Below are 12169 nucleotides of genomic sequence, written 5' to 3'. Positions count from 1 at the left end.
CAATAGTGTGCATGTCTGGGTCCAGAGATGAAGACAGGGCACTTTCATCCCCTAACTGGAAGCACGGACAACCCATCACAGCTTCTCCATGCCAAGCACTGATGCTATCAATGGTCTGGTTTCATTCACATAAGAACATTTTGTAATGCCACTCTTGCTTCCTACACCAAATGAGAAAAAAAAAGTAATGTAACCATAGTCTTACCAGACCATCAGGCTGCTCTCTCTTTCGGCAGAGATGAACAGTGGGTGGTTTAACCTGAGGGTCATTACACCACAGGCAAGGAAAGAAGTTGAGAAAGACAGTCCTTCACGGTAACCTCACCAAAATGTAGCAATTTCAGTAAAACAAATGAGAACATTTTGTAATTACGCTTCTGACGAAACTCTTGTCAGAATGCCTTACTAAATCCTCCTATCTGTCCAAGTTTTGGTTAAAAATGAAGCCACTATTGAGGAAAAGAATGGTTCTATTTAATACAGAGAACCATCCTGCTCTGAAAAATACTGAGAGAGTAACCTCTACATTCAGACAGGAGGATGAGCAATCACAATTTAATCTGTGGTCAGATTGGGCCAACAGGGGAGGAAGAAATGCACTGGTCTCCTTATGGTTGCTGAGGTAAGAGTGCTCATAAATTGCCTAAGTACACATTGTCACAATGCCTCTTAGGTGACCCTCATTATAAAATTCACTACAAAATCTGAATGCATGAACTTGCCAGCTGTTCATCTACTTTCCAAATGTACTATGTGCCCAGATGGTTAACACTGTCTTGTGTTAGTGTTGGTGTTTGAAAGAATGTCGTGGAAGCATGCAGCAAACACAAATGATACCTTACATAAATGAGCCTGATATCCACTGACAGAAGATGGTTTTCTTCTAAATAAGTTCCTGCTCACAACTTCCGCAGGACAAAGTTGTGTAAGGTACATGAAATGTAACCCATCTTGGACCTCTCCATGGACCTCTATTAGTTCTAATTCAGCAGGTCCTCTTCCAGCAGCGGCAAGAAAGGAACAGGAAGAATGGGATGCCATCAAGTCATTGAGGCAGAAGTAAATGAGCAGCTTGTTCAATGAAAACTCAAAGCTGGTGAAGTTTGATGTAAATAACTAAAACAATTCAACCCAAGGAAACCAGATAAGTAAAGAAACTGTACATACAGCTGCTTAATGCAACTGCCAAAGGAGATTCCTTCTTGGTAGCATAGATAGTTGTACAGGCTAATTAGCCAGCACCTATTAATGGTGCACTAAAAAAGTGATTTGCTGTGATCATTCTTGTTTAGAAAAATTAGGGCCTAGTGTCACTCTCATGGGTCCATCAAAAAGTTTATTTGGATGGGCTTAAAAGCTAAAACTTAATTATGAGTCACAACTTCATCAACAATATTTATAAGACATTACAATCCTAATGCATGTTATTTCTGATGGACATGACGTCAGTGATAACCAGAGTTACACAGTGGAATCAGACCTCAGCACTTGATAACAGGGTGTCTGCCCCTGATATGTTACAGAAATCTTTAGCCTTATGTATACTTGTAATTCCAACGAGTATCTGTCCTCATATCAAAACAAAACGTCCTGCAGAAACTCAGCAGCATGGCAGCACCTTCAGAGAGTGAAACAGAGTTAACACTTCAAGTTCTGTATGCCTCTTCTTCAGAGCTGCTGGGTTTCTCCAGCTCTTTCTATTTTATGCCAGTTATCCAGCCTCTGCAGTATTTTGTTTTTTTTTGAGTGCGTATCCTCCTTATTTTACCTCCCAAAAGTTCACTTGCCAATTACACAACCACTCTGCATGTTTATTAGTCCCTTGCTACATTTTTGCAGTTCTCCTCTGTATGAACCACATCCCACAATTCAGTGCAGGAATGTAACCAGTACTGAAACTCGAGTTCCAGACTTCTGTGACTAGAATTATGACAGTGCATTGGCAAGGCCAGGAGCTATGGGAATAGCATGTTCAGTCTACACAGATATACTTGCCTCTAAGAAACAAAACCCAAAGGGAAAGGTAAATCAGCCATGGTTAATGATAGAAGTTAAAGGTTACATTAAGTCAAAAGAAGTGGCTTATAAGGGTACCAGAAAAGTGGTAAACCTGAGGATTCAGAGCAATTTAAGAACCCAGCAAAGAAGAACTAACAAACTGATTAAGAAAGAGAAAGGAGAATATTAATGTAAACTAGCACCAAAATAAAGGTGGATTGTAAAAGCTTCTTTAGGTATGTGAAAAGGAAAAGATTAGCTAGGACAAATGTGGGTCCATCAGGAGAATTTATAGTGGACAGCAGGAATTGGCAGAGAGCCTAAACAGCTACTTTGTATCTGTTTTCTTCATGTAAGAAAATACAGGAAATCTGCCAGAAATACTAGGCAACCAAGGGACTTGTGAAACTGATAAATTAAGAGAAATTAGTATTAGTAAAGAGATAATATTTAGAAAGTTAACTGGATTGAAGGTTGTTAAATCTCCTGGACTAGTTAAGTTTAGTGTCAGATTATTGAAGGATGTGGATAAAGAGATAATAGATGCATTGGGCCTGAAGAGTTGTTACTTTGTTAATTTGTTACCTTGTGATGAAGCAATTAGCCTCTTCAAGCACTTTTTGTGCTAGCTAGGCACCCTGAGGCCCTAACTAATTTCTTCACGCCTAGCCCCAAACACTTCTCCATTTAGATTGTCTTTCCATCTATTAGACATACACCCAAAGCTACTGTCTCATGTTTAGTTAATAGCAATATCTGCAACTGTTATACTTAATTACATTATCTGCACTCTTTTTCAATTCTCTCATGTTCACAATTCATTATAACTTATAATTTAGCATGATATGCAAATCTGGATACATAGTGCAATTCCAAAATTGAGGTTATTTATATTTAGATAGAATAATTAGGTCTCTGGCACTAATCACGAGGGGGTATCACTTATTTTCCTGCCTGTCTGTGTATATTCCTTTAATGTATTCCGATTTTCTTTCTTCTTACCTACCTAAATGATTTCCTAACAATGGGACAATCTTATGTCCAATCCCATGGAGACTAAACTTAACTCACAACCTCTTTTGTAGATCCTTATGAATGCCTGTTAAAATCCAGAGATATGAGATTCATTGACAAGTCTCATCAGCTTTATGACTTGATTTTAAAAAACTTCATTGGTTTAGTTAAATAGACCTGCCTTTCACAAAACCACAGTCTCTTACTCTCTGTTTATGCTTATGCTGTCCTAAAAATAGACTCCAGCAATTGTCCCTGTATTGATGTTAAAATTCACTGCTATGTAGTTACTTAATTTGTTTCAGTATTCAATCTAGAGCTTACATCACTCTTTCAGTGAATATAATCAGAATTCATGAGACAGCCAGAAAACTACATGAAAATACAAAGCAGTTAAAAGCATGGGAAAGGGAAATTCAGAACTTGTCAGTTTTATATGCATGAACCCACCTGCTTATTGGCCTTCAGAACTGTGCGTAAAGTTGCTATCTGCTCACGTTTTGTACTGAGCAGTGATTTCAGTTTCAGGATCTCTTCCATCAGAACCTCTTTATCCTTATCAATCATTGGTGCCAACTCCCGTGCAGCTGCCCTCTGCCGTGACAGTTGGAGAGATCGGTCGACTGCCTTCTGCAGATGTTTTATCTGATCCCTTATGATAGCGTTCAGGTTGTAGATGTTCATCGGCTCCTTTCTGATGTCACTCGTGTCAGAGACGGGAGAAGAAGGTGGAGCTGTTATTACAGGTGAGACCGTGGTGCTGGCCACTTTCGTAGGGTTCTGTTGTGCGTTTTCTTTACCAACCTCCATTTTGTCTTTTGGGGAATGGTCTGGTGAATTTCTCGAGTCAACCGGTGAGGCCATGCCCCTTCGGGCAAGTCGCGGCGACAATATACCCCTTGGGTCATCCGGTCCTTTCAGACTTCCACTGCGGGTGACCCTGCTTTGTCTGTAATAGTCCAGCATGACCCTGTTTGGGGTTTCATTATTACACAAGCAAACATGGTGATAGAGCTGTGCAAGTTCCTCACTAAAAGTTACTAGTTCATCCTGGGCTGTGTTGAGTGTGTTATGCCCGTCATTTGCCATGTCTGTCAGTGTTTTGATCTCTGTTTCAAAATGTGTTACTTTTTCATTATATTCTTTGTTTATTTTCTCCAGACAGCTCACTTGCTGATCCAGCTCTTGCACGCGGTTTTCATATTTTGTTTTTTCCTCTGTGTAGGTCTCCACACATTTATTGTATTTTTCTTTCAAGCTTTTGAGTTCAGCTTTGAGATCGATGACCTCCGTAATTGCTACTTTATATTTACATTCAAGAATCTCCAGTCCATTTATGTCCACCTCATAATCATGTGTTTCTTCTCCAGATTCCCGTCCTTTCTCATTTTCCAGGTTGGTCTTTAACTCCTTGTTGACCTGAAGCCTCCTCATTGCATTGACGTGTTCTGTCAAACTGTGAACCCGTTCATGTTGCTCAGTTAGTGCTCCCTTAGTATGTTCCAGTTGTGTCTGCGATTCCTGAAGACTGACCAAGAGGATGGCCTTTTCCCGCTCTACCTGCAGTAAAAGTGAAATAATAAATTGTGGACATTATTTTATCACTAACACATTTGGACACACAAATGTACAATCATCCTATATGAACATCCCAATTCTGCAGTTTAGATGATAATCAACTGACTTCAGAAGATATCTTGATCTTATTCCAATAATTTCTTACAATTTCAAACTTTTGTTGTACTGTGCACGTTTCCTTCATGATCTAGTGCTCCTGACATATCCATCCTGTTTCCTGAGAGCCTTTTACTACATCTGCAAGAATTACAGCATAGTGTACTTTACCTTTGTTTGTGAAATGAGCCTACTACAGATACCTGTTGTTCATAGCTCATGGGCTGGCATGTAGTTTATATCAGAGAATGATCAACTGCTTATTTTCTAAATATTTATGCAGCAATGTACTCTAAGGGGAGGCACTGAGATTTTCTATTGAAGTCACTTTGAAACTAAAATAAAATCCTGTGAACCGAGCACTCCACTGGTTCACAACAGAATTCCATGGCATTGCATCATAGCATGGAGCTGGAGATATTCCGCTCCATAGAAGCGCAGCAAAATGATATAGGACCCTTACTAATAAGGGTCCATCGCTTCAGCACGTCTCTTGTGCATGCACAGACACAGCCCGAGGTGTCCACTGTCTCGAAGTTTCTGTGGGCACAGGCACCAGCACAGCGTGACCCCTCCATCACATTGTCCCCTCCCACATTCATGATAGGGATGTCAGGAAGGCTGCATCACCATGGTATCTGAGAAAACTGAACCCGGAGGTCCTGAGAGACTGTGATAAAATATCAATCAGTGGGGTAAGCAGCTTTCTTTCAGGGAGCACGATGACAATATCTCGATGACAACATGAAGTAAATGGTTAATGCTCCAGCCCACTCCAGCTGTTATGGATCAGGCCAGTCCCTCTCAAAATATTTTTAGAAGGTAGCCTAGACCCTATTCTTATGTTAAGGGCAGATGTGAAGTGAGGGTCCCAAGTGTGATGCAATTGCTCAGCTTTAGAAAAACAAAATTTATTTAAACACTACAGTTGATACACAAACAAAAGAAAGTTGATTTTAGAGTAACTTAACTATTAGAAAGCTTAAGTGACCCGATACAGCAAATTAACTAATTAACTGTTCCAATGTAGTAACATCCCACAAACACACCCCTTGGCAAAAAGATAAATTCAGCCACAGATTCTTACAGGCAGGAGGGAACAACATCCAGAGAGAGATTTCAGAGAAAGTCCGAGGAATCTTTTACTGAAGCTTGCAACACTTCCGGTGCACAAAATATCTGTGACTGCTATGGCAAAAAATACTAGAAAAAAACCTGAACTGGGAGAACTGGCCACTCCCCTTCCATTGTTAAACTGTTACTCCCTAGACTTTTTGGTACCTCTGCCTTTACAACTTCTCTTCAAAAAAGCCAAGGACAAAACAACCTTTTTAAAGTGACAGCATTGTCACACCATCCCACAGACAGCAAACACATCAGTTAATTGATGTATGAATATTACAACACCTTTACTTCCACAATATTCATCACTTCAATCATTTTACACAGTCTTCATGTCCTGGAGCACTAGAGGTCTTTCATCAAAGATCCTCAGACTGCACCTTCCAAACACACAACCACTTCCATCTAGAAGGTCAAGGGCCACAGATACATTGGAACACTACCACCTGTAAGTTCCCCTCCAAGCCACTTACCATCCTGACTTGGAAATATATTGCCAATTCTTCACTGTTGCTGAGTTAAAATCCTGGAAACCCCTCCCTATTGGCATTGTGGGTCCATGTATAACACATAGACTATAGCAGTTCAGGAAGGCAACTCACCACCACCTTCTTAAGGGGCAACAAGGGACGGGTAATAAATGCTGGCCAGCCAACGACGCCTACGTCCCACAATAAATAAAACTAAATAAGCAGTATCGATTGATTCTGGTTAAAATCACTGGTAACCAGATTAATATTTATCAGAATCATTATTCCTTATTAATCATCGATGGACGTTAGGGAAAAATTGAACAACATGAGTTTTACTACACACATCCCTCAACACTATGGGAAATTTTTCATGGCCAATTCACCCAGCCTGCACATTTTTGTTTTTGTTCCTGATTTACAACATCTGCAGTTCTTTCGGTTTTTAATTAGAATAGATCCTGGAATTCATCTGAGGGAAAGTGCAAGTACTGAAACTGCGATTAGATAACTCAGTGCCATCCTTTAATTTGGTGTATGCAGTTTTCTCCTGCAAAGTAATCTTTGTTGGCATGCTGATCCGATTTCAGCTTATTTTATCCTGCTATACCACAAGATTTCACAAGATCCAACAGGAAACCAGAGCACCTGGAGGAAACCCACACAGACACAGGGAGAATGTGCAAACTCCACACAGACAGTTGCCCAAAGGTGGAATTGAACCCAGAGATAGTAGGAACTGCAGATGCTGGAGAATCTGAGATAACAAGGTGTAGAGCTGGATGAACACAGCAGGCCAAGCAGCATCAGAGGAGCAGGAAGGCTGATATTTTGGGACTAGACCCTTCTTCTGAAAAACATGTCCTTCTTCAGCAAAAAAAATATTTTTTTCTGAATAAGTGTCTAGGCCCAAAATGTCAGCCTTCCTGCTCCATTCATCCAGCTCTACACCTTGTTATCTCTGGAATTGAACCCAGGTCCCTGGTGCTGTGAGGCAGCAGTGCTAACCACTGAGCCACTGTGCCACCCCAAGAACAAGAACAAGAACAGCAAAAGCTGATAGAAATAAATATTGATACTTTTTGCCTATTAACAGAGGGTCTTTTAAAGGCCTTTCGAAGTGTGATTTTTCTTTGATTATGTGAAATCTTGTGGTATAGCAGGATAAAATAAGCTGAAATCGAATCAGCATGCCAACAAAGATTACTTTGCAGGAGAAAATTGCATACCCCAAATTAGAAGATGGCACTGAGTTATCTAATCGCAATTTCAGTACTTGCACTTTCCCTCGGATGAATTCCAGAATCTATTCTAATTAAAAACCGAAAGAACTGCGGATGCTGTAAATCAGGAACAAAAACAAAGTTGCTGGAAAAGCTCAGCAGGTCTGGCAGCATCTGTGAAGGAAAAAACAGAGTTAACGTTTCGGGTCCGGTGACGCTTCCTCAGAACTCTGGGCTCTGAGGAAGGATCACCGGACCCAATACATTAACTCTGTTTTCTCCTTCACAGATGCTGCCAGACCTGCTGAGCTTTTCCAGAATCTATTCTGATGTGAAGACAGCTCAAGAACTGCTGCAGTGCTGCTTTCCTCCATTTAAAACAGCACTTCACATGGCTCTTTTTCTGTTGTTTGACTGGGATTTTCTTAAGATGGATAAATATCACGGTTTAGGTTTTGTATCAATGAATCTAACCCGTGATGCAGACTTCAGCCATGCCATCCTGGTCTCTGAAGATTGCTTGCCCTCCATAAGTGTAGTTATGATATAAGACAATGGGGAATATGTAAAAGAGGCTAACTGTTACCTTCAGTCAAAACTTGGAATTTAATTAAATATATACTTTCTACTGGCAGCAGGGTATTTAAAATCCAAATTCATGGATCATGGGTTCATTCGTAAATTTCATGGTGGGGGGGACATAGTCGGTGATTTGTGCAACCTGGGAAATAACAATAACTAGCAGAATAATTGATTTCAATAACACATATATTTATGCAGTGCCTTTAACATGATTAAACATCTTAAGAAACTTCACAGTGCTGTTTTCAAACAAAGTGTGACACAGAGCGACAAAAAGGAATGACCAAAGCTTTGTCAAAGAAGAAAGTTTTAAACAGTGTCTTAAAGTGGGGAAATGATGCAAAGATTTGTTGAAAGGGATTTCCAAAGCCTAGGGACTGAAGGCATCGCCACAAATGGTAGAACTGTTCTGTAAGGGTTTATGTCTGGCTCATGTGATGTTGTAATGAGACAGTATACATCACAGGAAAGGATCCAATCTCACATAATCTTGCTCTATCATGTCGCATCATGCCAGAGTAAGATGTAGTCACCATTTGGTATGTTTCTTAAATAAAGTTAAACCTTGTCCTTCATCTTATACATAGAGTTGTATAGCACAGAAACAGACTCTTCAGTCCAACTCATCCATGCCAACCAGATATCCCAAATTAATCTTGTCTCATTTGCCCCATATCCCTCTAAACAGTTCCTATGCATGTATCCATTCAGATGCCTCTTAAATGTTGTAACTGTACCAGCCTCCACCAGTTCCTCTGGCAACTCATTCCATACACCTACCACTTTACCTCAGCAGACTGTGCAAAAATTTTTTAGCAGCACAATGAAACTAGGAATACTGTAGGAGCCAATATGATTGGGCATATTGGCCAGAAAAGTGGCCAGAAAAAGAGGAGTTCAGATAATTCAGAGGGTTGTGGAGCTGAAGGAGATTACAGTGATAGGGGAGGGAAATGCCGCAGATAGATTTGAAAACAGGCATAAGAATTTTAAAACCAAGACTTTGCTTGAACCTTCATGTTTTAAACCAAAAATCTGCAAAGCTCACGGGAAGATTGGAATTTAATTCAAACAAAAGGTCGCTATACTTCAAAATAATCTGCAAGATGCTCCTCTATCCTTACAAATCACAAAGGAAAATGTTTGTTCACCAAATGGTACCTTTCAGTCATCCCTTGCTTTTATATTGGAAAACAAATGGTTCTAAGTAGCTTCATAGCAGTGGCATTGTATTTACCTTCAGCTACTGTAACTAAGATGTTCTACGCGTGGCGTCAGGAATAGGCAATAACGGGCAGTGCACGGACCTCCTTGTTCGCAGCATCATGGAGCTTCATGATGTCACATCAGGGGGAGCCCGATACAAAATGCCTGTCCCTACTCATTCCTGTAACCAATGGATCAAAGACATAAAACACACCAACAACAGAGTTCTTTGACAAACCAAAAAAAAACAAAGAAATACCTAATTTGGCTCATAGTGCACTTGTACAGATTTAGTCTCAGATTCTTTACTGCAGCACACAAGACCTGATTGATAAGACTTGAAGATGTTGACATGCTACTGCGTGACAGATTAATATGGCTCTTTGGAGAAATAATCGTGAGAGCTGAAATCAGTGAAAGAGCACAGATTTAAAGATCAGGGGAGAATGAGAATGGAGGTCATACCTGTATAAGCTGTTGCTTAAGTTTTTGCATTTCCGAAATGTTGAGCTCACTGAATAGATCTGAGACTAGAGCTGGGCTGTCAGTTTTTCTGGTACTTGGTGTTCGGTAATCACCATTAAGTTTTACCAAAGATCCATGAATATGTCCATTCACTTTTTCATCATTATTCGGCTCACTGCCATCCTCTGAGAACTTTAGCCCATCAACTGCGATGTTTATGTGATTGTTGTACATGCTGTCACTCATGTTGATGTACTGTGAGAGCTCTTTGCGCAAATTGTTCTTCTGTTCACGCTCATTCTTTAAGGTTTCCAAAGCTTCCTCCAGCTGATGTTCAGCAATCTCCTTTAACCGGATAGCATCTTCTAACTGGCTGTTGAGCAACACTGTCTCCTCTTCCAGGCGTTTAATTTCATGTTTGAGGCCTTCATATTCTACCTGATTACACAGAGCACAAACAAAATTCAGCCTTTTGCAAACATAATCTAATTTTGCCATTAATCTATGTAATTCTTGAGGAGCACTTTATCCTTTAAATGCTTAAAGGCACTCAAATATTCACACAATGCTGCTGAAATTGTTGAGGTTTCCACATCACACAAGACATCACGCCTACAGATAGCAGATACCACCAGACAAGCAGAAACTTAGCTGGTTATCAAACCAGGGTCATCAGCTTAACAGGAGTATGGGCATGCAGTGAATTGTCAGAATGCTGACGAGCTCTTTAGCCCTAAGATCTTGTGTTAAGCTGGTCCCAGTTTACCAGGGGCAGATGCACAGTTCAGTTCCCAGAGCTTTGATCCTTCCATGCAAGTGCACATGTAGCTTAAAACTTTGCAGTGGAGGTGGTGCTGGAGCCAATGACATTGGTGGAAGTTTTCTCCATGGTTCTGCCTCAACCTGTGATGCGCAAGCATAAGGCATTCATGTTTTTGCATTGACTTTCAGAAGGCCCAGAAGTACTTGCTGCAGTAATAACATTGTTTGATAGCACATGACTAAGGTCGTTAACATGAAATATCTGAACTAGCCCAACAGTTAGAATGGCAATTGTTAAATACATGTCAAAAACGAAGCCAGAAAATGTATTACACCACTGAGAATGCTTTATATTCAAGGTTTGAAAGTGCTGCAATTGTCTTTATTTTGTTACAATGTAATTTTGTGGGAATCAGCCTAACCCCAGAAAGAGACTGGTTATTGGATAGGGATATATCAATGCAGATAGATACTAATGGTTTACGAATTACAATCTCCTTTTGTCTTATACCTTACCACCAAAGCAACCCAGGACTTTGAATTGAAATCATGCAATGAGTTTATAGTTTTGTAGATTTATCATTAAGAAGCTTTTGATCCCTCTCCTGAACCATGGCATAATCTGCACACTTGTCAAAACTTGCTTTTCTCAATCAAGTTAAGAATACAAATATCTGCATAGAAGTCTAAGTCCTGGGACAGGATCACTCAAGTACTTCCAGCCTATAAAGTTCCTGTCTCATTTCACAATTACCATGTTCGATGTTAGAAAACAAATTATCCACCCTATCTTGCTTCTTAATCCACAACTTCATACCTTTGCTGTTACTTTGCGATGTGGAATCTTAAGAAAATTCTTAAATTTCAACTATGTATTGACTTCAGTTTTTTGATCTATCATCTCAATAATAGTTTTAAACTGCTTGCAAAACAGACTAATTAAAATGGTTTTTTAATCCATGTTAAAAATTGTTTTATAAATTATTGTTAATCACTAGATCATTCAAAATTGTTCCAAAGAGTTTGCTACCACAGATGTTAAACTTAATGATTTTGCAGTTTCCAGGTATGTTTCCTCATACATTGCAAAATCATCTACTATTATGTAGGTCGTCTTTCAATCTTTAGGAATCTCTTCTGTATTTAATCAACTTAGTACAGTCTAATGTTGGATAAATCTTTACTAACTACTATCCCCTTCGCCTTCACAAACAGAGATATAAATTCTCTGAACCAGGACTTTAGTTATTTTAAGAGTATCTGTTTTTTTCCCATAGCCATGTCCTTTTCTATTTTGAAATGGAGGTTAAATCAGAAAAACAAGAAAGACAGACAAGGTCTACCAGCATCTCAAAAGAGAAAAGTCAATTTTGGGAAAACAGCTTCCTTTTCAGAGATTTCATATTCAGAACAATGACTGACCTTTCTCTTTTCATATACTGACAGACCTTTCGTATAATTTCGGCATCTTCTGGTTCTATTTCAGAAAGTGACAAGCTTGTGAATGAGTGTCTTCAGTAGTGAATATAGGAGTATAGTTGGTATGGGAAAAGAATTTACAGAAACGCTAATTTACTTCATTAGATTGGATGCATTGTTCCCATCATACTTGATTAAACACATCAAAAAAATGATTTCTTTCTCATAATGTTT

General features: G+C 39.5%; 1 protein-coding gene across 2 annotated transcripts in view; it reads right to left on the bottom strand.

Annotated features, from left to right (window-relative positions):
- Positions 1-12169, bottom strand: part of bicd1a (bicaudal D homolog 1a) — a 246893-nt gene that overhangs the window by 63399 nt on the left and 171325 nt on the right. Inside the window, exons 4-6 of one of the 2 annotated variants that reach the window (XM_048607627.1) lie at positions 9755-10192; positions 3813-4572; positions 3463-3746 (exon numbers count right to left, since the gene is read on the bottom strand). In XM_048607627.1, the coding sequence (XP_048463584.1) occupies positions 3463-3746; positions 3813-4572; positions 9755-10192 (1482 nt within the window). Of the gene's footprint in view, positions 1-3462; positions 4573-9754; positions 10193-12169 lie in introns of both variants that reach the window. The other variant, XM_020530076.2, reaches the window with a different exon arrangement.

This window comes from Rhincodon typus, chromosome 18 (assembly GCF_021869965.1).
Source record: "Rhincodon typus isolate 14 chromosome 18, sRhiTyp1.1, whole genome shotgun sequence".
Taxonomy (NCBI): Eukaryota; Metazoa; Chordata; class Chondrichthyes; order Orectolobiformes; family Rhincodontidae; genus Rhincodon; species Rhincodon typus.
The sequence above is the reverse complement of the archived record's forward strand: the minus strand, read 5'-3'. Positions and strand labels throughout refer to the sequence as shown.